At 38.1% G+C, this 27,497-nt stretch overlaps 1 protein-coding gene across 1 annotated transcript in view; it reads left to right on the top strand.

Annotated features, from left to right (window-relative positions):
* The window catches only part of CUBN (cubilin), a 256,784-nt gene that overhangs the window by 131,935 nt on the left and 97,352 nt on the right, over nucleotides 1-27,497 (top strand). Inside the window, exons 32-38 of the mRNA XM_016213239.2 lie at nucleotides 8,601-8,760; nucleotides 10,462-10,575; nucleotides 12,312-12,422; nucleotides 13,755-13,883; nucleotides 15,119-15,251; nucleotides 25,673-25,878; nucleotides 26,817-27,001. Of these exons, the coding sequence (XP_016068725.2) occupies nucleotides 8,601-8,760; nucleotides 10,462-10,575; nucleotides 12,312-12,422; nucleotides 13,755-13,883; nucleotides 15,119-15,251; nucleotides 25,673-25,878; nucleotides 26,817-27,001 (1,038 nt within the window). The remainder of the gene's footprint in view (nucleotides 1-8,600; nucleotides 8,761-10,461; nucleotides 10,576-12,311; nucleotides 12,423-13,754; nucleotides 13,884-15,118; nucleotides 15,252-25,672; nucleotides 25,879-26,816; nucleotides 27,002-27,497) is intronic.

Genomic DNA, 27,497 nt, shown 5'->3' with positions numbered 1-27,497 from the left:
TTTACCCTAAGCTTTGGGGCGACCCACGGCAGCAGGCATGTGTTGCAAAGAAGAGTTAAAAATGAAGTAAAGAGTAAAGGCCAGGTTGAAAGCCAAATTACACCAGGGGCAAGACTGGTTGTGATTTGAAAAGGACAGGCATGGGTTTTATATCTGAATTCAAGAACAGAGCTGAGTTTAGGAATCAGGGATATAAATTTAGGTTTATTTATCAGTCCCGGGCAGTGTGCCCTTTGTTACAGTCTGCTAAATTAGCCATGCCGGGAATCCCACGCATGTTCAGTGGGATGGAATGCATGACAGGTGCCAGCTACTCTGAAATCTATGGGGGCCCCGAATAAGAATTTCTAAAATGTCACTAAGGATGCTTTACTGTAGCCTGGATAAGTGAGAGGAGACTTCCATCCTACCTCCAGAGCTCCCATATGTCTTTCTAGGAGACCACCCGACATCTCACTTAGCTTCATAGACTCATGGCCTCTCAATATTCTATTCTCAATGAATGAAACTTAATTTTGTCTTTTCAGTTGGTTTAATGATAATTGATCAGATGTCAGCTACATGGGATCAGATGGATACGGGCTCTACACTACTCAGTGTGTGACTGTAAGGAGGTCAATTATATGTTTTCTGAGCCTCAATTTTACTGACAAATAGAATTGTAAGAAGGGTTGAATTTTTAAAAACATATTTAAAGCATTTATCACAGTGTCTGGTACAGATAAGTGTTAGCTACTACTCCTAGTATTTCTGTTACTGCTACTATTGCTTCTATTACTACTAAAACTATGTTAAAGGCCTTCACCTATCTTTTTAAAATTGTGAAACTTAGGCACACAGAACTACAGAACTGGGTTCATAATCCTCAGTTTATTGTTAACTACCATCATTCATTTTTAAATAGATTTGTTTTACTTTAAAGTATTTTTTAAATCTTAAAATACATATTCTGATTCCCTCCCCCCCCACATTCTTCAATGTCATCTCAGTGAATTTTATCACTTCCTAAGTGATACCTTCCAGAAGATCCACAAATGGGTTAAGAAGAAAAAAAGTAACAGTGCAGAAGGTGAAAATAGAAGCATATTCATGCACGTGAAAAGCTCAGCGCTGAAGCATTGCCATGCCTTGGGGATTGTAAAATACTCTGTGTATTTTGCTTTTGAATTAAAATAGTTTCTTCTTACTTCAGTTTGTAATAATTTTAACCCACACATTTAGTTGGTTTATTTTCTCCAGGAGCAAGATGAAAGTTAGTAAAACAAGAAGATAGGAGATTCAGTAGAAATATTTTCCCCCATCTACTCTCCAACAATCTGAGGGAAGAATATATTCCAGTTTCTAGAAGTGAAAATACAAACATAACCGAGGAAGCTAATGTTCATTTTCCTCCCTCAGTCATGTGCTTGGGCGGTAAGTAATGACTGTTTCAGTGAGGTGATCACGAGTCTCTCCATCAGCTGGGCTTTGATCACAGAGGAGGGGCTGGGGCTGAAGTGCTGTGCACTGGGACTGAGCATCCCTATCGGTCACTTGCTCTTTAGTTCTCAAGCAGAGCACCAGTGATTGCTTGTCTTTATGTAGTGCAAATTTTTTTTTAGTATTGGGATGCTCTGCTTTCCTTTTGTATCACATTTTACATTTTTCAAAAGATCACACTACACAGTGGCTGTTATTTGGAGACTGAATTGAAGGGGGCACAAATTTAGGCAGGGAGAATTTTAGGCTGCTGTGACTGAGGCAAGATGTGATGAAGTCCTGCACCAAGACACCAAGAGGAGGTCCCACACCAACACACCGAGAGGAGGTCCTACACCAACACACCGAGAGGAGGCCCCACACCAACACACCGAGAGGAGGTCCCACACCAAGACACCAAGTGGAGGTCCCACACCAAGATACCGAGAGGAGGTCCCACACCAAGACACCAAGTGGAGGTCCCACACCAAGATACCGAGAGGAGGCCCCTCACCAAGAGATCCACCAGAGAAACATTTATGGACAGAACACAGGATCTATTGTATTGGGGGAATGAAGAGGGGATCTAGAATGGTTTAGCAATTGGGTACATGCTTCTGGCATTTACTAAGGCAAAAAATGAAGGTAAAGGAGGAATTAGGGGTGGAGGGAGATGACTTCAGTTTGAGATATACACTTTCAAGGCTTATGGGGCCATATAAGCAATGAGGCCTGGGATGCCATTGGATATATGAGCCTGGAGCTTAGAAAAGTGTCTATTACAGGTATAGATACAACTAACAAATATCTTGGCAATCTTAAAACAGAAGCATATCTGTTTGACTTGATACATTCCTGACAGGCAGCAAAAGGCAGATTAAGTGGCATTAATACCCATCTGGCTCAGATACTGCAGCACTGTTATATGAATAGCACAGCCTATTGTCATGCCTGTATGTGAGCGTTTACATGTTTGATTGGCTAAACACTTAAACATTTTAAATATATGTTATTTAAAAAGTTTACATGCTCCTCATATTGCATTTTTAAAATACAGAAAAGAAGAAGACAGTAATGCCATCCGTAATATTACAGTACAGAGACAAACTATTAAAAGTTAGGTTTATTTCCTACACAGACATACACATACAAACACGCACATGCACACTTATATACATATAAACACAGATACTTGAAAGGACATGGAAAGTGGAAGGTGGGCAGAGGACATCAGGCCAACCCCCAAGGCCCAGAGGATTCAGAACACATGACATTTATGGTGCCATCAGGAACCCCCCATGCCTAAGCCAGCGATTTTTAACCGGCGTGCCCCAAGAATTTTTAAAACTTGCAATACCTGACTTCCCAAAGAACTAAGGAAGAAACAAAGAAACAAAGAGAGAAAACCATGGGATTCCCCATAAGGTAACTGGCATTCGGAGAGAACTTCTCACATGACAGGCACCACTTATTACCCAGTGACTCCTCACTCTGATCCTATGAGAGCCAACTATTGGAAGGAAAGGGAAGGTGTCACACTGTCTCCATTTCTTCCCTTTGCACAGACAGTTATTACAAACTCAGCCCACTCAGTTTTACAAGAACACCTTAGACCAGTAGGGACCTATCATTCCCCATAATAATTTCAGGAATTCTTATGGGGAGAAGAGAGGGGAGGTGGTCACCTAGATGTCCATTTATTGCCACTGTTAAAACTTCAAGCCATCTGTCTCTTGCTTCTTATGGCTGTTTCCTTTCTCTCTAACCTGTATTAAGAGAAAGTTGGAACTTAGACCCCTTCAATTTATTTCTCCAAAATGCCACAGACCTGAGACTCTTTTGTGTAGTGGACTTTGATGAAATATTTTAGGTACTGGCAGCTGATTACTGCAGAAAGCAGCATAGTAGTTGAATTAAAATGTGATATTAGACTTTCTTGTCCTTAAAACTTCATTGTTCATTCTTTCTTCAATACCTCATTTCACTTCCTCTGTATTAGTTATCTGTTGCTACATAGCAAATCATCTCAAAACTTAATGGCCTAAAACAGCAGCCTTTATAGTTTCTGTGTAATGAACCCAGGGGTGGCTTACCTGAGCCTCTCCCTGCTCACCCATGGTTCCTTGCAGACTGTTGGCTGGAGGCCTCCCTCAGCCCCTCGCCATGCAGGCCTGTCTAGTGTCATAACACAGAGCTTGCTTCATCTGAGCAAGAGGCATAGAGTGGAAGAGAGAGTGCCAACAAGAGGGAGAGTGCTAGAAAGATGGACGTGTCCATCTTTCATGGCCTGATCCTGGAAGGGACATCCTATTACTTTCGCTTGTAATCTACTTATTAGAGACAAGTCACTAGGTCCATTCCACATGCCAGGGGAGGGGATTACACAAGGGCATGAATCACTGGAGCCTGGTTGGAAGTTGTTGCCCCCACAATCCCAATTGAGTAATTTCTATGAATTATGTCTCTTACTCAGGCTCCTGCTTCATCCACATGGCTGGACAAACCTCCACCCTTGGGGCTTTCTGATTTTGCCTCTGTAGATCTCCAGTTCCCTCCCTCTAAGGCTTTTTTTCATTTCTTAAATAGCCATTTAGCTATCCCTCTGTCTCACTTTAATAGTAGAGGCTAGTATCCATTAAGTACTTAAAATGTGCTAGGAACTCTCCTAAATACTTTATATATTTTAACTCATTTAATTCTGATGAACAAGAGCTATGTGCTCATATCCATTGCATTTTACAGATTAGGAAGCTGGATGATAGAGAGGAGAGAAACTTGTCTACAAACACATAAAAAACAAACAACCCATCTCTCACAGTCATTCTTCGAGAACCTGTGAACGTGTTTTGCTACATGCAGACTTTTTCTCTCTAAAAGAAATTCCGTCACCAGCTTCTAAATAATTTGTACTGTAAAATAATGCATATTTTTATCATCATTAAGTGTAGGGCAAGGTAAAGGGTTCCTTTTGCTTAGCTCCTTTTCCCCCCCCAAATTACCAGTCTTTGGACTCTGACCATAGGCCTCTAAATATCAGAAAAGGATGCTAGTCTATGCTGGAGATGACATGTGTGAACTTTGAAAAAGGGCTGACATTTATCCAAATCTCCTTAAGATTTTAAAGCATCAGTATAAAAATTCATAAATGATTGGCTTAGTTTTAACGTCTGGCTAGAAATTAGGGCAGCGATTTTCGTCCGTTTCCATCTCATGGCATATATAAGCTACTAAAATTCTGCAGCACACCAAAAAATATATCTTTTGCTGATGTGACAAAAAATCAAAAGGTATAATTTTGATTCATTCACACCAGATGACTATAATTGTGTTGTCTGTTGTCATATTTTATTTGACAGTCTAAGGGAGAAGAGGTCAGTGCCCCTGACTAAATAGTCAGGTAGTGCAAGTTTTAGAAATTCTTGCCGCACACCGGTTGAAAATCCCTGGTGTGGGCATGGAGGGTTTCTGATGGCACTGTGAATGTCATGTGTCCTGAATCCTCTGGGCCTTGGGGATTGGCCTGATGTCCTCTGCCCACCTTTCACTTTCCAGGTCCTCTCCCAGTTGGTGAAAGGCTGGTATGGTCAGTGAGAAGGCACCTGGGAGCTCCTCGTGTGGCCTGGCCTGCGCCTTGTGACTGGACACTCCTCCGTTGCCCTTTGGGACCAGAATGTAGAAGGCCTGCCCAGAAAGCGGCCCCAGCTGACCTCTTACACACTGTGAATAGGCTCTTTCACCCCCAGCCGTGTCTGCTAGGCATTGACACACTCTAACCCCTCAGAGAGAGAACAGTTTTTCCTTAACTCTGAGTTTTTCTCAACTTTATCCTCTGTCCTTACATATATTATTCATTTACTTATTTGAACACCAAATATTTATCATCTGTTACATGGCAGGTTCTTTTCTTTTAAAAAGTCTCCTATTTTTGTATGGTAAAATTAAGGTTTGTTATTGTGAGCATGTATGCTGGTATCTGGAAGTTTTGCAGAACTCTGGATACTTTCTAAAGAGACCAACTTTTCTGTAGAAATTAGATTACCACTTAACCAGATCAGTCTGTTTTTAGAGCCCCTATAGTTGTAATTCCCAAAGATGGTGGCCACTTTTTCTTTTGTGGATTCAACTTCAAAATTTTATTTTACTAACATCAGATCAGAAAATCAATTCCCAGGCCTGGAAAACTCTCAGCAGTAGATATCAATAAGAATTATACATCTATAAATTATATGACTATGTTATACGCGTAGCCAATAGTAATGTAATTTGCTAGCTCCATCTTGGGCACTAAATGGAAGCAAGGGAAAATGGATATTGATAATTTTCATGACTTTAGAATTTCAAATAGATAAGTACAAGTTTCCCTATTTTCTTCCTTGCATTTTTTTCTTATAATTTTAAATTTTAAATTGCTTTGATATTACAAGTGTTAACAACACTCTCAAATAAAAGAATTGCTATTTCAAACTATTAAAAAAAATCAACTGTCTCGATAACCTGAGGTATTACACTTCTATACAACAACAATTAGGTATATATAACAATAACTCTAAAAAGCACTTTAAAGAGAAGTAACAGCATATAATGTAGAAATTGGAGAAAGAATTAAGTTCCTGACCCTTGGATCACTAGTTCCCATTGTCACTAGCTTCCACTGGGTGAAACAATACTTTAATAGCTAGTACACTTGTTACGTCTCACTTCATTTATTTTTTAAAAATCACATGGTGTTGAGGACTAAGTTAGAATGTTTGTGATAGTACTTGTTCAATTGTCAATCATATTTAAGGTGCTGTTGATATATACTTTTGATTTGGGGACATTTGGAAATCTGCCTTGGATCCATTCCTTGTGAAGCAATGCTTCAGCCTTACAAATTTCAGCAAAGGTCCTGTAATTCCAGGGTCTTGGGGGTGGGGTGGGGGAGGCTGGAAAACATAGAGACCCCCTGGAAGATGAGCCCCTCTCAAAGGATCCCCCAGGCACTGGCTCATTCATGTGACTTTCTGGAGTATCCAGCCTTAACTCTCTACCTTACTCTTTACTTTTTTTTCTTTCCTTAAGAGATTGCAACCATTCAGAGAAAAAGAGAGAATTTAGAAAGGGAAAGAACAATATCCATTCACTCACAAGAGCTCTGAATTTAGGGAGAAATAAAGGAGACTAGAAAGGTCTTGCTTTTTGTAAGTTCATGGACTTGTAAAAATCTTCTGAATGAGTGTGTTGTTGTTGTTGCTTCGTGAGGGTGTCTATAAACCTCATAGAATCCCAGTGTTCCACTAGAGTTTAAGAAATGTTGTTCTAAACAAACAGACAAATCACCTTAAGAGAAGCAGCAGGTAGTCTTGACCAAGAATCAATTGCCCACACCCTGTAACCCCAGACGTTCTAGAAGGTAGTCTCTAAAACAAGTATTAATATTACTGAAATCCTAGGTTGTTATAGTTATAACCTTAGGAAAGTAAAAACCAAGTATAAAAATAACAGTCTTTAATTAAGTGAATGGTGGTAATATTTGAAAGTAGGGTGAAGTGTAAGTATCATAAGAGGTTCTGTACTAATGGTTTATATGTTATTTTGACTACTATTTAAGGTGTCCCAAATGTTCAAAAATAGCAGTCATACTAGATTGGAAAGTATATTTTGAGTTGGTTAAGAAAATGCAATTTAGTGTTTAATTCGTCTTTAAGTATTGAATAACAATCAGTTTTAATGTTTTATTGGATATATAGATTTAAAATTTGAACATTAATTTTAAAAAAGAAAAAAGAAAGAAAATAATTGCTGCTTTAGAACCACATTTATTCAAAATTCATTGCTATAAAATCTTTAGCTCCCCCTGTGAGAGAGTTACAAACTCTATTAATGTTTGATTCCTGTACTTGTATAAATTCAAATGAGAGTGGCCTCCCAATCATACTCCTGTGCTAAAGAAAACACTGGTTATAATCATCACTAGATATTTAAAGTGACTGGTGTGTCCCTTCCTTATATTAAATTTCCGAACTTTAAATTTTTTCCAAGACTTTCTTATTATATATAAATGACAATTAATTTTGAGTGAAACAACCATACTTTAATTTCATATTTTAATCCCACTCTGGTGGTTGGCTGGTTGATGCACCTGTTCTACTTAATTGATATCTTGCATTTGACAAAATAAAATGAGAGTTTCAATTCTGTGCTCTAGAACCTATCTGTCTGGTTCCACATGACTTGCTCCCTCTCAGGAACGTGTGACTTGGCCATATTACTTGGGCCCTTTGTGCATCAGTTGTCCTCTTCTTAAAAACGGAGGGATTTTTGGGAGGAGAAAATGGGATAGGGTATGTGAAGAGCTGAATCCAGTCCCTGGCACACAGTAATCACTTAATGAAGAGTTGCTATTATTGTTATCATTCAAAGAAAAAGAACTTATTTACCACTGGTTTACACATAAGAGCATGAAAAATTTCACACGAGACACACAGAGTTCCAAGGAAATGAGCGAGCTTCAATTTCACAAGCCAATACAGCAGTTTTGAGTGCATGTAATGAAAACTCTGTTCTATTGGGTAAGCATGGGAGGTCACCTGGTCCCAGCGTGGTACTGAGCAGACACAGAGCCCAATATATTTTCTTAATTTTTGAGGTCATTTTCTAAATTAAACTCACATCACTATATCATCTAAATGAACTCTGCCATTTCTCTTCCTTCTTGACTACGACTGTGTGAAGAACAAAAAGTGCTAGCAGATGTTGGGTTTCTGAGAAGAAATGGCAACTCATCATTATTTTTCATAAGTTTGCTCCTATATTTATTCTTGCATCAAACATTTTCAGTCCATGTTGCGGGTGTGGCCTATGACGTGGCCGCCCTGGAGTCAGGGGAGGAAGGAGGGCTGCGAGAGCCACGGCGTTTACAAAGACACCCGGAGATCTGATAGAGACACTCCTACTGAGATCCCTAGCATGACCCTAGAAATGGCCAAAGACTCAGACCTTCCCATGGAAATGGGTGGCATCACAGCAGAATAAAGCACTCGATCCAGCAAATGTACTGTTTTCCACCAGCTCACCAGTGTGCAGACAGCCCATGGAACGTGGGCCGTGTAGACACACGTGTGAAGTTCTGAACCTTATTTCCTTGTTGTCTTTCTTTGCAGACCTATGATGGTTTAAGCTCCACAGCCACCCGCCTTGCCCGGGCGTGTGGAAGACAGCAGCTGACAAACCCCGTCACCTCTTCAGGAAACAGCCTCTTTGTGAGATTTCAGTCTGGCCCTTCTAGACAGGGCAGGGGCTTCCGAGCTCGTTTCAGGCAAGGTAGGCACCGGGGGTCCCTCCGAGGCACAGGCCATCTGTCCTTAAGTTGCCTCTCTTGGTGCTCCAATAAAATGAGACCAATCCTTAGAAACTGGTCCCAGCTTTCTACTTAATATACAACTTAAATAGAACCAAGGAACTACGATTTGTAATTATTCCAATTGTTGATCCTTTCAACTTACCGTTGTCTAACTTGGTGCTAACTTCCTTTGGATCTCTGGAGCTCTTGCACAAGATTTTAGAATAATACTTAAAAGTAGCTTTAATTCTAGAGATACGATTTTTTAAAAGTATCTATCCAAATTCATTTATCCATAGATAAATTACCCAGCATTTACCCAAGGTTTTACTTCAGAAGGAGATGTACTATTATAAATTATAAGACTCGCTTGCAATGTTGAGTCAGATTCTCTAACCCTTGAATCCTCCCATTGTCCACCTGCCAAAGCTGTTTTCCATTGCTTTCATTCTGAAATCATCACTTTCCAGTTCTTCTCACTAGACCTTTTCACCCATCACTTTTTATCTGGTAATTCTTAGAGATTAACCCTTTATCCCACTGCCAGAGATGGAGCCCAGAACAAGAAGTGTTGTGAGTTGGCATCTGTAAGCCTGTGATTTTTATTCAGAAGATCCTTGTCATTTCAAATAAGTTTGGTCTGCTTAGTCATTCGCCTGTTTCAGTGCCTTTGCTTGCATTCTATAGTAAAGAGCCCTGGCGAGGGAGAGTTTCTGGATCTAGGTCTCCCAAAGACACACTGTACACTTTGGAGCAAGACAGACTGCATAAATCAACCACTCTCTGCGCTTCTAAAGAAAGAGCAGTTTCTTGACGTATTTTTTTCATTTACTTAATCACTTATGCTTTTTTTCAGAGTATAATAAAAAGTCCCAAATAGGTCTTCCCTTGGACTATTATAACAGCCTCCTCAATCACACCCACCCTTTGTCCATCTTCTTCAAAGTCAACTTGCAAAAGCCTCATTCTGATCATGCCCTTGAAAGCGACAGTATCTGTCAGGGTGTCAAACTGCCTAGGGAAGGGAGCCCCAGCTCCTCCGGACATTACCCGAGGGCCCAGGAAGCTGCTCTGATCTTTTACTCAGTGTCACCTCCAACACACCCCAGTGCCCCACGCTTCAGCCAAGTCTGTGTTTTTGCTCAGGCTTCCCTCCCCCAGAACTACTCTTCCTCACCCCCAATTCCTCCTTTAGCCACTGTCTCCTCCACGACACTCCTCTTACACTCTGGCTGGCGACACACCACACGCTCCCTCTCCTGCCCTCCCATAGAGTGTTGCCCTTCTCTGATAATCCACAGCCATTCTTGTGAAGCCTTATTCAATTGCATCTTGACTTGCCTAGAAAAAGGTGCCCATAAAGAGATTATTTCTATGCCTATAACTTATAAGTAAAGTGCATCGGTGCTAGAGTTTTGCTTGAGCGATTCGGTCCATTCGTAGCCGTTTCATCTGCTGTTCTATGCCCCTCCCTGCTTCTTGTAATTGAGAAATATTGTTATAAATGTACAGCGAAAAATCGTTTTCTCCTGCTTTATGTGCAGCCTCCTTGGCAATTACTTCCTTGGCCTGACTTTCGGAAATAAGGAAAAATCAGTTATGTTTTCATTCATCAAATAACTGTTGTGTGTAGTCAGTGGACATCCAAAGTACATGACGTGTGTGTGTTTATGTGTCCTCAGTCTGCGGAGGCCACCTCCTCACCAACTCATTTGGTACCATATCCTCTCCATTGTTCCCTGCCAAGTACCCGGAAAATCAGAACTGCAGCTGGATAATTCAAGCTCAGCCTCCATGTAAGTAACAAAAACAAAGAAAAGGAACCCAGGGTGGACGGTGTCTGTGGGAAAGTCTGCCTGTGACTAATGCTCTTATCCCCTCTGCGGAACAATGATGGCCTTCCTCTTTTCCTCTTTATTTTTTTTATTTTTGGAACCCAATTCCTACTGTGTACAAGAACAAACATTTCCTAATTTGATAGGGAAGTTATTTTACTTTTTATTCTTCATTCAAAATTTGTTTTAAGTGTCAAGGCCTAGCAAAGAAAAAACAACCACCCTATAACCTTGCTGTATTGACAGGCATGGGAGATTGGGGGCAAGCAAAAATAATCGATAAATAAATAGTTTTTGGCACGTGTGCCTTGAGTGTGGCAGATGCACAAAAACAGATGCTAAATGGGTGAATAAATAAGAACCATAGACTGGAAAATTAATAAACTCATAGTTTAGGAATGCAGTGCCATGAGCATATTGATACTTAATCAAAGTGGAGGTTAATTATAAAACCTGTTCTGTCCTGCAGTGCTTGTGTGAAAAAAAAAAAATCTCAGTACGAGTCTGGAAGAAACACTTAATGAATGCTTATGTGATTTTGTTTTAGGAACCCTAGAATCTTATTTTCTGACCTGGTAATAATCTGGTGATAAAACCACATTTTATAGACAAAGAAAATGAGGAGACCCTTCAGGACTCAAGCAAAGTGACTGCAAAGAGGGGGACCCTGGGGCCATTATGAATCTTGTTTCAGATGAGCCCTGCCCTTCCTTGGGGTTCTCAGGAAAAATTTATGATTTCAGACATAATGTGAGAAAGGCATTAAGCTCTTGACTCCACTCTACAATTAATGACCTGTGTGATAAGAAGGAAGTCACTTACACTAATGAGGACCCATTAGCTAATATAAAAAATGACCAGTTTGTCTTAAACATTCTCTAACACATTTCCCAGGGATGTCAAGAGTTAATGAATGGATATCTTTACTGACATGCATAGGGGTTGGAGGTTGGTGATGCAATCCTTAGCCAATCGCAGCCTGGAGCATGGGGCCCCAAAGCAAGTTACCAGCCTGCCAGAAACTGAGCCTTAGGTAAAGAGGCCCCCTGCCTTGAGCCAGCAGTTCTGCACCTAAGGATAATTTATGAGCTGTAATATATTTAGATGAGATCTCACTGGTTCAAAGCCAGCAACAAGGAAAGATCCTATTCTGAAGAAGAGGGACCCCAGAGGAACGACGAAAGGAAAACAGACCCAGGCACTTGCTGTTCTGCAAGTAATTCAAAGCTTTCTTTTTAAATGACTGAACCACAGGGCCCTGGCCTTAAAATGAAACTGACAGTGCTAGGTAGGATATGTGTGCCAGAAGGAGAAGAGCACTCATAAAGAACCAGGGTTTAAGGAACAATTCTATTGAGAAAAATACTTAGGGGCACATAGCTATGGCTGATATAATATATCCCAACACGCTGCTCCCTATGGTGCATGGAGTAAGTCTACCCAGGAGTCCTCTTGTTTACTAGCACTTGAGACTCTACAGGCATTTTCAACAGCATGGATCCTGTTGCTCTTCAAAGGAAGCCTTTCTGCAGAGCAGTTGCCACTCTCCCTCTTCATCCCCTAAACCCCTGTGCAAATCTGCCCAATCGTTGTTTCCCTGCTGGAGAACCCACATGTGAAATCATCAGAGGTAAAATTTCTCTCCCTGTGTGTTTTGCTGCCAGTACCTTATTAAATAGTTTCTCTTTTTCTTACAGTCAATCATATTACCCTCTCCTTTACCCACTTTGGACTTGAAAGCAGCACAGCATGTACACAAGACTTTCTAGAAATTTTGGATGGCAATTATGATGACGCTCCCCTCCGAGGTACTGTGGCCAGCACACTCTCGTTCCCATATGTGGCATTGGCTGGGTTTTATTTATATGCTTGCACGTCTACGTGCTGTCATTCAAGGTTAGAATGTTTCTAATAAACATGAAGAGCAGCAGAAACCAAATAAAGGTGATTGGGGGTCCGAAACCAGGATTCACTGTGGGGTTTCAGAAACTCACCTTGCTCATATGCAAGGATGTGAATAGCTTCTGGGTTTTGTAAATTTAAAAGTTGCAAACACTTTAGATAGTAGTGAAATACAATCTACCCCAGCATTAAAGAGCATTCTGTGAGAAATGTCTTGTTAATATTTGACCACAGTTCTTATATTCAAATAGAGCATGTTTTTGCTGGTTTTGTACTCAGTGGAAGCAAAAAAAAATAATAATTATAAATAAATAAATAAATAAATAATCTGGAATTTGGTTTGTAAGACAGCCCAGTAAAACTAAACATTGCTGCTATTTAGTTTCTGAAATGCCCTCAAGCAAAATAAATCTCAGATTATTTAAAAGTTCTCCATGGGTTACTCATATTTGGGCATCTCATGCTGCACTAGAAGACAAATTCCCTCAGAGAAGGGACTTTGTTTGGCTCATTGCTTAATCCTCAGTGCCCAGAATAGCGCCTGAGACAATATCTGGCAATCGATGAATACTCTCTGCTCTGCACCCACTTCTGATTGTACCGCTTTTTATCGCTACACATTTGACCAAGAACGAGGGTACATCATTTAACAAACACATCTAGAACTCACTTTGTGCTGAGTACTATTCTGAGAACTTAATAAATAGAAACTCAATTAATCTTCATACCCTTATGACATAGGTTTTATTATTTATCCATATTTCCTTTTCTCAAGTGGGGAAACTGAGGCACAGAGAACTTAAACAACTTGCCCAGGTCACGTAGCTAGTAAATGGCAGAGCTAGGAGTTCAATCCAGGCATTCTGGTTCTAGCATCCACAATTTTCTGGGCTATAATATTTTGCTTTTAAGCATTGGAACGTTTATTTGTGCAAGTTCCTACTGTACTAGAGATTTTAGCCTTAGTTACATTTGGAGCCAGGCCATCTCCATTGTTCTTATCTTCCCCTAATGTCCTTTATCATGTTTATAAATCATCTCTCCTATGCTTGTATTTGCAGTTTATTTTAATTCTCAGGCATTGTCTCAAACACAGACCTGATTTAAATGGTTCTTCTAATAGTGATTTCCTCTGTTTGCTTTGCTTTCTGGTGATTCTAGTAAATCCATGTTTATTAGAAATGATGGCCTATGCCATGTTATCGTTCATTCTCCTTGTCATTATTTTCATTATTTAGGCCGATATTGTGGCACCTCCATGCCCCATCCCATCACTTCCTTCAGCAATGCCCTCACACTGAGGTTCGTCTCTGATTCTAGTGTGAGTTCCAATGGCTTCCATGCTACATATGCCGCATCCTCTTCAGGTAAGACACATCAACGAAGTGGTGCTACTAGGTTAACAGGAATGTGGTCGAATTCCTAGGTTTGTTATTTGAGACTCTTTCACCTTTAGAGTTGGAAGCCAGTTTCCCGAGATCACCTCTGTGCCTAACCTTACATTCTTCCAAATTAGGTTAACATGCTTGTAAATTCTAGCAGTAGTGGCCTCTGTACCACAACTTTACCTATTCATCCACCCATAGACACTTGGGGTGTTTCTATACCTTGGCTATCATGACTAATGCTGTAATCGTGAACTCGGGAAGTGAGGCAAACTCGCTGGAATGATCTTGGATGGCTTGCCTGTCAATGTGTTGGTGTTTTCCTCCGTGACAAGTTGGTTAAGGCAGCCTCTAATTGACAGTGTCTGATGGCATCTCCTATGAATGGACACCCATTATTCTCTTGTCTCCCTGGCCTCAGTTGGGCTCAGGCAGGGTTGGGGTGTTGTCACTGATGGCTTGATGGATGCTGGCACATGGGAATGAGAGGAAAGAGGAGCCACTGGTATTGGGTCTCTTAGTCAGTGTTGTTTGTCAGCTGCCAGCTTCCTTGTTATCAGCATTTAAAAGCCCTAGAACACCAAGGAGGATTGTGTGTGTCAGTCTTCTCCTGAGAGGGGAAAGCTGGAATATTGCCCTCTGGTGTAGGCCAGGGTTGAAAACCATCCTGGTCAGAAATACTGAGTGGTTGTAGGATTAAAACAAGTCTTTTATTACATAAAGTTATAGTACACAGGAGAAAAGGCCTTTAGAAAAGAAACTGTAGATTTCTTCTGATCCACCATGCCTCGTGGTTTATAGCTTTCAGAATCTTTTCCTTATTTTATATGATGTGGATTTGTTGTTGCTGTTGACAATCCTCACCCGAGGATATTTTCTCCACTGATTTTTAGAGAGAGTGGAAGGAAGGGGAGAGAGAGAGAAACATCGATATGAGAGAGACACATCAATTGGTTGCCCCCTGCGTGCGCCCCCAACTGGAGCCAAGGATCAAACCTGCAACCCGGGTACATGCCCTTAACCGGGAATCGAACCCGAGACCCTTAGGTGCGCAGGCTGACTGCTCTAACCACTAAACCACACTGGCCAGGGCAGGATTTCTTTTTTTTAATGTGAAAGGGATGCTGGTATCAGCTCCTGTATGCTCTTTCTCCTTTATCTTGTGGTGTCTAGTGTTTGATCTTTGCTCCGGCACTCATTTTTCTCTTTTCTTCCAGCTTGTGGTGGAGACTTCCACATGGCTGAAGGCATCTTCGACAGCCCTGGCTACCCGGAAGTTTATCCTTCTAATGTGGAATGTGTTTGGAACATTGTCAGCTCCCCTGGCAACCAGCTCCAGCTGTCTTTCATGTAAATTCTTTTTTATGGTGTATTGTTTCAGTGGATGTGCAGGAAGGAAGCGCTGTGACTAAGAGGATGGACAGCTAAGGGCGCATGTGTCCAAGCCACTGTTAGAGAACACAGTGGGAACTTTGGGAAATCTTTTTCCAAATTTCCTCTGTTTTAGTCAGAGTTTGGGTTATAAATAGTATTAAATTTTCTTGAGAATGCGTCTAGAGACACATTACCAGAAACACGTGCCTGAGCATTAATTTGTGGGGTGTTCATTTTCACAGAAGAGTAATTTTATCTTTTTTTAAATGAGAAACATTTAGATTCTTCCAGTGAATCACTAACAGTCTTTCTTCTAGCAGAAATCCTACTTCAATAAGCCTTCTTACCCATATACTTTGTGTTCCTCCCACCCTGCCCTAATCTACGTTTCCTTCTGCTCCTACAAAGAATTATTTGGTAAGTTTTTTGGAGCTAGTGGTTTATTTGTAAAATTACTCTCACATTCCTCAGTGAACTGTAAGGCTTTACTAACATGGACTATGGATATGGAATTCACCATAGGATCCACCATGATCTGAGTGGTCTAAATTAAATTCAACAACAATGATGCATTTTCTAGAGGTAGATAGTGAAAAGCACGTGCTAAGTGAAATGGGACTTTCATCAATAGAGAGGGGCCTGTGACATGATACACTGGTAATGAATGCTTAACAGATATTAAGTGATAAAACTGGTATTTAAATTCACATTTTAAATTACAAGTTATTTATTAAACTATATTACATATTGAGAAGCTTTGGTTGGGATTGCTCATTCAGTTTTGAAGGAAATATAAGTCAGTGTTGAGGAAAGAGGATTGGTTTGCTTGGCCTGTCTATTGAAAAAAGTCGTGCTGCTTTTCGTGGACATGCCATTCTATGCTTCACGAATGGACTTAAAAAATGAGAGAACAGTCTTATTTGTGGATGGTGTTCAAACATCTCAAGTTGCTTTCTTTCAGCTCATCAATCAGACCGGCCTCTTCAGGGACAAGTGGTATTGTGTTAAAACAAAGACACCCTCTGAGTGCCTGGGAGCCAATGAAAGTTTAAGTTGCCACATGGGAAAGAGAGGTTTGCTTTTGTCTTTACTAAAAGCACCAAATTCTGTATGGGAGGATATATATATATATATATATATATATATATATATATATATATATATATATAATTTTTACCTGATATAGATGTATTTCTTTATTCAATGTTGATTAAGCCCCTATTATGTGCTAGGCACATATTGGGCAGATGTTACTCCCATGCTAGATGCTTAATATATAATAATGAATAAAACATGACCATTATCCTTATGATGAAGTCCAGAGTGCTTTACATGGCTTATTAGGCCTTATAATTGACAACTAAAAAGGCATCATTTTTATCTTTTTCCTCTCCATCTCTTTCACATTCACATTGTTGACCAATCTGGTATTTTGCAGTTGCCAGGAACTAGGCCAGGCGCTGGGAATGTTTAAAACCAATAAGATTCCGTTTCTTGGTGAGCTACTAATAAATTAATGACAAGAAGCTATTTATTTAAAACCTAAAGAGATTCATTTCATCTATATCAGATAATCATATGCATATAGGGCCACTCTTGACATTAAAGTTCTCAAATTTGAAATGTATAGCACAGGCTGATGGCATACCAGATGTTTATGAATGTTCGGTTCTCTCACTTTGCCATTTCTAAAGTATCTTGTGTGGTAGTTCACAGTTAAATTCAATTGAACAACACTGGACTTTCCTAGAAGATAGGAGATAGATACAAAAGGCAAGTTTCACCCATTTTACTGTTCAAGGGACACTAAAATCCTAATCTTTGTATAGACAAATTTAAATGGCTCAGCTTTTTCCTTTCTCATGCACAAGAAGTTGATTTTTATTACTTTGTGTTACTTGGTTGAGTTTTATTTTTAAAATAAATGTTGTAGAATGCAGGCTGTTCCTTTTGTGTAGATGACAATGAGAAAGGCTTTATGGCAAGGCCTGCGAGTTATTTCTGCCCTGGTCTAAACTACATCCAGATGGGTGCTTGGAAACGCTCCTCTGGGGTGTGCGAGGAGCATATGAGAAGCATATGGAACATGTCAAGTTCTAAAACGTGGGGTTTGGATCGTGGACACTGTGGTGAAATTGAGTAGGGAGAAAAACTGAAGAAATTATGGTTGAATCTGCAACAAAAATGATGGTGGAGAAATAAAAACCAAAAAGGAGCTTTTTGTAAAGGAATTAACAAAAAATATATTTTATGCCTGCAGAGTGCTTTCAGAAAGTGATTGATCTTGGTTCAAGAATCAAAATGAGATAATGAAGAACAGTGATTGTGCTATTTTTGTTCCACATCATAGTTTTACTAACAGACCTTAGCCAAAGTGTTTGGAAAGAAGGGAGATTTACTTCTAAAATGTACTGACCTAAGCTTAATTTGATTCTTGTAAGTATAATCTTACCATCACTTCTAATAAAAATGCCTAGCACTAAAACAGAAAAGACCTGCACTTAGTAATCTTCTGGACCTCTGGACCAAACTTTACTGCGCATATGATCACCTGAGATCTTGCAAAAATCCACAGTCTGATTCACTTAGCTGGTGGACCCTGATTCTTTTTTTTTTTTTTTTAATCCTCACTGGAGGATATTTTTTCCATTGCTTTTCAGAGGGAGTGGAAGGGAGAGAGACAGAGAAACATCAATGTGAGAGAGACACATCGATTGGTTGCCTCCTGCATGCACGCCGACCAGGGCTGGGATCAAGCCTGCAACCGAGGTACATGCCCTTGGCTGGAATCGAACCTGGGACCCTTCAGTCTGTGGGCCAACGCTCTAACTGAGCCAAACCGGCCAGGGCATGGACCCTGATTATTTCACACAGGCTCTCGGGTGATGCTGAGCCTGCTGGACCATGCACCGCACTTTGAGTAGAAAGGTTTTTAGAAGCAGTTTCTTGTAAACCACCTGCTATAGAAAATAATCCCCTTTACCCTTCTTTTCTGAGAAGCAAAAGGAAACAATTTTAGCATATTTTACAGTATTGATACTATTACGGGCTATACAACCGAGCACCAAACTTGGCCACCATCCTAAAGATGGATTCAGAACAGTTCCTTGCCAAAAACGATGGTAGGTGTAAATCTGTACGGTAAAAAAAAATCAAATTGTCAAGGAAGACAATGCAGATCAAAATAGAAGAGTGGTTTGCCTAGCCGATGGGGGTATTTCTGATCGCTTCTTCTCCTCAGCTGTCAGTCAGTGCTGGCTGGTAGAACTATGTCCAAAACACAGATCCAGCAGATTTATACTGTAGAAACCCGCCTTGATGGGACCGTGAGGGCCACAGGCGCCCTGCTCCTCTGGCTGGAGGCCTGCTGATGCTAGCACAGTATCTGGCTGCAGAGGCTGGTGGAAGGGCAGAGCTGACCAGCCAGTGCGCCCAGTGCTCTGGCTGGAAGTGAATGCCCAGAGGTGTGCCGGGGACACTGATCCCAGAGGTGTGCCGGGGACATTGACCCCAGAGTGGAGCTCACGGGGGCCAGAGCCTCCAGGCCGGCTGTCTCTACCTTAATAGCGCCCTAATCCGTGCGCTGAGATAAGCGCCAGGGGAGCGCTGTGTTTAACGATCATGTCAAGTCCTGCAACGTGTAATGTTGGGTATAGACTGAAAGATATACACAGTAGAGAAATACTTTTTCTATTCTTTTTTTTCTTTTCCAATAGTTTCTTTTCTATAGTCTTACCAGGTCGTTCTGTCTTATCTTTACTTTGTGCTTCTTCTTCTCAGCAAAATCTCCCTCCAATTACTCCTGAAAAAAGAATAGTTCTCACTTACTTAACTTTATCTTTAACCATTAAATTACATTTTTCTTTTAAAATTAATTTTAAATAAATAAAATGTAATAGGGCAGCAGAAGTCCTCCACCTACATCGCTTTACTTTCCCATCACATAGGGAATCTGTATTTTGAATATAGTATGTGTCACTTCCCTGCGTGTTTTTATACTTTTGCTATATACCCAGACATATGTATATATATGTATATACATATATATGTATAGTGTACATATATTCTGTACACACTGCATAGTATAGCTTTCTGTTTTATATTTTGCATGAATAAATCATATTTATTTTATTGGAATTATATTGAATTTATAGATTAATTATAGAATATTGGCTCTTCATATTCTTAAACTTGAAATATGTCTACATTTATTTCACTAAAATGTCATACTTTTTCCATAAAAGTCTTATTGATATTTTGTTATATTTATTCCTAGACACCTTATTTTTTGGTTGTAATTGAAAATGACATCCATTTAAGAACTACAGCTGAAATCAATCTACTTTACCTAAAACAACCCTCCTTAATTACGTGGTTATTTTCACCTAGAACTTATCACTGCCTCACTATATGTCCATTTGTTTGTTTATTACCTGTCTTTCTTTTTAGAATATAAACTCCCCTAAGGGAGGAACATCGTCTATTTTCTTCACTGTTCTATTCCTAATTCCTATGACCGTGTCTGGCAATATAGTAGGCAAATATTTGTTGAGTGAATGTTGACTAAGTTAGTTTCTAAATTTTTGCTTGCTGGTATAAGGAAGCCCCGTTCATTTTTGTATATTATGTTACAGTGTCTTTATTATATGTCTTTATGATGACAAAACGTTTTGTCTGTCTTGTGTACTGCGGTATCTTCAGTGCCTAGAAGAGGGTCTGACACATTAGGTGCTCAGTAAATGTTTAGGAATCAATGAACTTTCTTTGTTAAAATTTATCTTTATTGTTGGAAGTATTACATATATCCTCCTTTTTCCCCCTTCCCCCCTTCCCTCTGAGATTCCTCAGTCTGTTCCATGCTTCTATGTCTCTGGATCCACTTTGCTCATCAGTTTATTCTGTTCATTAGATTCCACACATGAGTGAGATCATGCGATATTTGTCTTTCTCTGACTGGCTTATTTCACTTAGCATAATACTTTCCAGGTCCCTCTCTCCTGTCTCAGCGGATAAGGGATCCTTCTTTTTTACAGCTGCATAATATCCTTTTGTTGAATGAGCTTTCTTGAATATCTATTTATAGCTTTTCTTTTCCAGTTCTTACAGCCTTTCCCCCCTTTCCTTCATGTTATTGCCCTGGAAAATCCTTCAGAATAATGTGAAACAAAGTAATGAGAGCAAACTTCCTTGGGTTGTTTCTGATTTAAAGGAAATGTTTTAAAATTTTACCTCTAAGTGTATTTGCTATAGGTTTTAGTAGGCATTTCTCATCCAATTAAGAAAATTTCTTTCTGTTCCTAATTTTTAAGAGTTCTTATGGTGAATAGATGTTGAGTTTTATCACATGCTTTTCTGCTGTTTTCAGTCATTCCCCTTAATATATTGTTGCATCTATTTTTCCTTGTTTAATCTTTTTGTGTGTGTGTGGTGAATTGTTCTTTTAGAGCTTCTGACTTTAAACAGTTGTGAATTCAACTTGGTTAAGATTGTCATGTTTTACAAATTGATGGATTCATTTTGCTACTATTTTATGTAATATTTTTTATGTTGTTAAGTGAGATGGACCTAAACCTTTTCTTTCTTTGATCCCTTGATTGGTTTTGCTCTTGAAGTTATACTAACCTCATTTAAAAAGTTAGAAACTGTCCTCTCTTTTCAATATTTTATTATAGTTTGCATAAGACTAGAGTTCAGGTATTGATTTATTGAAACTTCAGTAGTCTTCTATAATATGATCTGTACTCAGATATTTGTTTTGTTTGTCTGTGGGCAATTTTTAATGCTGACTTTTATTGATTAACTGGTCTCCTTAGGTTTTTCTTTTTCTTTTTTTCTTCAACTAATTATATTGTATTTTTGAAAAAACATCTAATAGTTCAAATTTTTTGGCATAAGGTTGTTTAATAGAGTTTATGATAATTTTAAGAATTTTTAGTGTCTGCAATTGTGTCCCTTTGCTATTAGTAATATTTCTCATTTAAGCTTTCTCTCTTTCCTCATCAGTCAGACTAAAAGTTTATCTGTATTAGTCTTGTCAAAAAAATCTTTTGATTTTTGTCTTTTCTAATATTTTCTATATTTCTATTTAATTAATGTCAGATATTATCTTATTTCATCTACTTCCTTTGTGGTGCTTTTGTTTTCTGTTTTTTTCTGCCTTATTTTTATAACTTCTGGGATTAGGTACCTAGTTCATTTTTCTTAGTAATTGTTTTTTTGTGTGTTTTTTTTTTACTATAAGCACTTAAGGCAATAATTTTCTCTGTTGGTTTGACTACACTCCATAAGTCTTAATACCTAATGTTTTCACTCTCATTGAGTTCTAAATATATTCTAATTTCCATTATGATTTCTTGTTCAATGCATGGTTTATATAGAAAGATGTTTTATGTTATCAAATTATAAAATATTTTTGTTATCTCTTTGTTAATGTGTTCTAATTTTATTTTATAGTAGTCCGAGAACATGGTTTTCAATAGTTTTAGACTTGATTTGTGGTCAATTATATTGATACATTTTTATACGTGTTAATGGGCATATGAAAAGAATAACCATAGAGACTGTGAATTCTCTTGTTAGATATTATAGAAATCTTGTTGTTTTGTTGCTGCTGTTATTGTAATTTACCATCTTGTGGAAATCACTAATTTACTCCTTGATATGTTTGAAAAGGAATTCTATAGTTGACTCTCTGAAACTGCTTCTTTAAAAGATCTTAATTTATTTTGAGGAACCAAATCCGATAGCCTGTTCATAGTTCTGGATCTTCACATCATTTGACATTCTTCACCACTCTTCATCTAATTTTCTCTTGGCTTCTGTGATAAGACATTGCATTTTTTTTATCCCACTTCTCAGACCATTCCTGTGTCTATTGTTCTCCCTTCCTTTTGCTGTACTCAAAATATGGGTGTTCCCTAAACTTCTGCTCTCATCCTTTCCCTCTCTCTACTTATTATTCCCAACCTTTCATTTCCAAATCCCCAGTCTAGCCATGCTTTCAAATATTATAATATACATATAGGTGATTTCCAAGTACAGCCCCAGAGTCTCTTCTGAAGTCCAAACCTGCATATAGATAGGTCCACTTGCGTGATATACCGTTCTATTAGATTCAATATAGCAAAACACAAAAATACATTTTTCTGCTGCTCACAGTCATAATTATTACATGTTGCTGCAAGATAATATCCTCAAGCAGAGCTCCGATTACCTCATTTTACCACTCAGAATTCCTCAATATTTTTTAATGCGGTAAAATATACATAACATAAAAATCAGCATTTTACCCATTTCTATGCGTATATTTCAAAGGCATTACATATATCCACAATTTTTTGCAACCATCACTACTATCCATTTCCAGTGCTTTTTCATCGTACTAAACAGAAACTATACCCATTAAACATTAACTCCCCATTTCCTCTGCTCCAAGTCCCGGGTAACCTCTATTCTACTTTCTGACTTTATGAATTTCAAATTCCAAATTTCTCATAGAAGTAGAATCATACAATATGTGTCCTTTTGTGTCTAGCTTATTTCACTTAGCATAATGTTTTCAAGGTTCATCTATCTATGTTGTAGCATATATCAGAATTTCACTCTTTTTTAAGGCTGAATAATATTCTCAAGTATGAGTGTATATATAAAATATGGTATTATATATATATAGTTATGTATGTATTTATATACACTGTAAAAATAATTCTTGTTTATTTTTCAAAGAAGCTATACATATATAACTGCCTATAGAGTTTTGTTTATCTATATTATATATAATTATTTAGAGTTTTACTTGTTTATATATTATATATATAGTTACATAGCTTTATATATTTTAAAATATATCCTTTGGGTATATGCCTAGAAATTGAATTACTGGATCTTATGATAATTCTATGTTTAAGTTTTTGAGGAACAGCCTAATTGACTTCACAGTGGCGGCACCAGTTTATATTTTCACCAGCAATACACAAAAGTTGCAATTTCTCTACATCTTCATCAATACTTGTTATTGCCCATTTTTCAATAATAGCTATCCTAATGGATTTGAAGTGCTATCTCACTGTGATTTTGATTTGCATTTCCCTTCTAGCTAATCATAGTATTTTTTCATGTTCTTATTGGTCACTCATATATCTCCTTTGGAGAAATGTCTATTCAATTCCTTTGTTATTTTTATTTTTTATTATTTAAAAAAAATTTATCTTTATTGTTGAAAGTATTATTCTTTATTGTTGAAAGTATTATGGATGTCCCCCCCCCCCCCCCCATTGATTCCTCCACCCCTTATCTGCATTGCCCACCCCAGGCCTTCTCCACACTATGGTCTGTGTTCATGGATTATGCATATATACATATAAATTCTTTGATTAATCTCTCCTCACTCACTCCCCCACTCCCCCAACCCCGCTTTTCCTCTGAGATCCCTCAGTCTGTTCTGTGCTTCTGTGTCTCTGGAACTATTTTGTTCATCAGTTCATTTGTTCATAAGATTCCACATATGAGTGAGATCATGTGATATTTGTCTTTCTCTGACTGGCCTATTTCACTTAGCGTAATACTCTCCAGGCCCATCCTTTGCCATTTTTAAATAGAGTTATTTGCCTTTTTACTTTTGAATTGCAAGAGTTCTGTTATATTCAGGTTACCAACATGGTCAGGGGGTTTTATTTCTTTGGGGTAAAAATCTAGGAGTAAAATTTCAGGAGCATTAATTGGGTGTTTTTGTAAGAAGCTGCCAAATAGTTATTCAAAGTGGTGATACTAATATACATTCCTACAAGAAATTTATGAGACTTCCAGTTGCTCTGCATGCTTAAAAACATTTGATCTTGTCAATATTTTTCTTTTAGCCATTTTGATGGGTGTGAAAGGGTATCTTACTGTGATATTTAATTTCCATTGCTCTGGTGACTAATGATATAGTGGACTTTTCACATTCTCAGTGACCATTCATGCATCCTTTATGAAGTGTATGTTCAAGTCCTTTGTCCATTTTTAATTTGGCTATTTGTTTTTTTTAATTGTTTATTTGTAGGAATTCCTTTTATAGCCCAGATCTGAGTCTTCTGTCTGATATATGTTTTGCAATGATCTCTCCTTTCCTCTTCCCCAAATTCTGTGACTTGCTTATTTATTTTTTTATTCATACATTTAATGCGGATAAATTTTTATTTTTTATGAAGTCAAATTTATTAATTTTTTAATCTTATACTTAGTGCCTTTTTATTCTAAGAAATATTTGTCTATCCTAAAGTTATAAAGATAGTCTATGTTCTCGTCTAAGAGCCTTATGGTTTTAGGTTTTATATCTATGAGAAATATTAACTTAGTTTCTGTGTATGGGAGAGGCAGGGGTTGAGGTTCCTTTTCTTTTCGATAAGGATATCCAGTTATTGCAGCACCACCTGTTAAAACAATTTCCCTCCATTGATTTGCCTTAACACTGTGGATTGGGTTGTATTGGCTCTATATTTGTGGATTTTTCTCTGGACTTTCTCTTCTATGTCATTCATTTGTCTCCCCATACACCAATACCACACTATCTTGATTATATCCAAGTTTTTAAAACATTAAAGTTTTAGAAGCATCCATTCAGCACTTATGTGTTTGAGACTCCATCTGTCACTAATGACCATTATATGAGATAGACATTATTTCCTATCCTCCATTGCCCCACGTCATCATAATTAGAATATAATACCAGTTGAATAGGACATGCTTGAACACTAGCCTATGCTATTACAAATGCCATATTTTTTTCTACCTTCCTAGAAATTAAGTGCACATGCCTTTGATTGACATTTAAGCTCTGTCAAAATTAGCCCCTCTTGCTGCTCCAGCTATGTCTCCTAAACTTTTCTTAAAAGTACTCAAAGCTCTAACCAAACCAGACGTCTCACAGATTTCTAAACATGCTCCACCCTTTTTCACATATATGTTATTGCTGGCATGTGTTCTCTGCCCACCACTTCTGTATCTAAATTCAGCTAATATTTACATTTCCATCTCAAAACAAATCTCTCCGTCAAGCTGTTACTGAGCCCAACATTCTAATGTGATATCTCCGCCTCGAAGTTCTTATACCACTTTATAGCTCTGGTGGCACTTAGGATATTCTACATTATACTACGTATTTATTCTGTATTCTTGACCAGTTTTCCCCCTAGAGAGAAAACCCCTTGAAGGCACAAGTGTATTAATTATCTTTGTTTCTCTTGGCTAGACATTTCAACAAATTTAAGTGAAAGAAATTTTTTGTTAGTGAAAATATTGTGATTAAAGAACATTTTTTAAAGCGAGTAGGTTAACCCAGCTTGTGGTTCGGGATAATCCCCAAATTTATTCTGTCAATTTAATCCCCCCCAATTTTTTTTTTTTTCTTTTCAAATCAGAACTTTCCAGTTGGAGGATTCTCAGGACTGTAGCAGAGATTTTGTAGAGATCCGGGAAGAAAATGCCACTGGTCACTTGGTGGGAAGATACTGTGGAAACACCCTCCCCCTCAATTATTCATCCATTGTCGGGCATAGCCTGTGGATCAGATTTGTCTCTGATGGCGCAAGCAGTGGCATAGGCTTTCAGGCCGTGTTTGCTCACAGTGAGTTGGTTCTGTTTCAGTGATGCTTTCTAGAATGAGGCTTACAAACTGGAAAGGATAGCACTACTTTCAGGAAAGCACTAAAAACAATCCTGAACTCTACGCTATTCTCCTATATTTATTGTCTTTGTGGTATTACTTCATAATGTAATACAGTATATTAAAAAAACTAAATTACATATGAATGGCTCATTGAAAGCCAGTGAGAATTCTCAAGGGTTCTAATATTTTTGTTAAGCTTTAGTTGTACTTAATTGTTAAATTGAACTTTTTTCATGATAGTGTGTTAGTCTTTGAAGGTATTATAGTTCAGGTTTGGTGTATTTATATCAAATGTGTTTCATTTGATCCCATAAACTCTATATTCTTCAAATGAAAAATGTTTAGTATTACTTTGGGATTGACTTTTAAGTGTTCAGATGTTATAAGAACAGAGTACTCTTCCAATAGCATAAATGTTAAATATTTTTATTTTTTAAATCAACTTTTCCATGATTAGCTATTATATATATATACATGTACTTCCTGAATGTCAGATTCTCTTATCTAATACAATTTTTAAAAACATGTTTTATTCTCTTATAAGACAAAATAAAGTAGATAAACCAAAATTAGAGAGTGGGGCTGGTAACCCCCCTTCCCATGTCCCCAAAACCCCTGGGGTTTGGGAATCTCATTTCAAATGGGAAGTTATCCTTTGTTTTCACACCAGCAACCTTCCAAGGAGATGGAATTCCATTCACAAAGTCACCCTTCTCCAGAAATTAAAAGATAGCACAGAAACCAAAAGGGAAGCAGTGTTTCTTTCAGTATTCAGAAAAGAAATCACGGCCAATTAAAAGTTCATCCTTTGCAACACCCCTTGCCTTTTGTTTCTTTCATTTGATTAAAGAGCTGTTCTAAGTAGTTCTGATTTACTACTTCGTTTTTCCTCCTAGTGTTTGGCAATGATAATATTGTGGGAACTCATGGGAAAGTTGCCTCTCCCTTATGGCCTGGAAATTACCCCCACAACTCTGATTACCATTGGATAGTAAATGTGAATGCCTCTCAAGTTGTCCATGGTAGAATCTTGGAGATGGACATTGAATCAACCAACTACTGCTATTATGACAAATTAAGGGTGAGTTTCCAAGAGCAACTGATGCTTGTAACTTTGGTGAATTGCTATTGGCAAAAATAAATCCAAGTTAGTGTTTGTTCAAGCATTTGCAAATCGTATGGGATGGTCTGTCTGCTTTAAATCATGATTACCCCCTCTGTCTTAACTGTGCAGAGGTAATTCTGGTATTATATTTATTTGTATTTTTTACCATTATTATAATTTGCCTTTGAGCTTTAAATAAGTATATATGTATTTCTTAATTATTTATCCTATCTTGTATCCCATTTCCTGTTTATTCTTATGTTAGGGTATTAAAATTTGAAGAATCCTTTTAAAATACATATATACAAATATAAAAATTGTGGTGATCATCGCCATCCATTGATTATTGTATCAGTTTCAGAAACATCATCAGGTTTTATTGCCAGCTTTATTGAGGTATATTTGACAAACAAATATGGTGCTTATTGAAGATGTACAACTTGATGTTTGGATATATGTGAAATATATGAGT

Source organism: Miniopterus natalensis, chromosome 1, assembly GCF_054644295.1.
Source record: "Miniopterus natalensis isolate mMinNat1 chromosome 1, mMinNat1.hap1, whole genome shotgun sequence".
In the NCBI taxonomy this organism is placed as follows: Eukaryota; Metazoa; Chordata; class Mammalia; order Chiroptera; family Miniopteridae; genus Miniopterus; species Miniopterus natalensis.
Note: the sequence above shows the minus strand (reverse complement) of the source record. Positions and strands in the feature narration are given on the sequence as shown.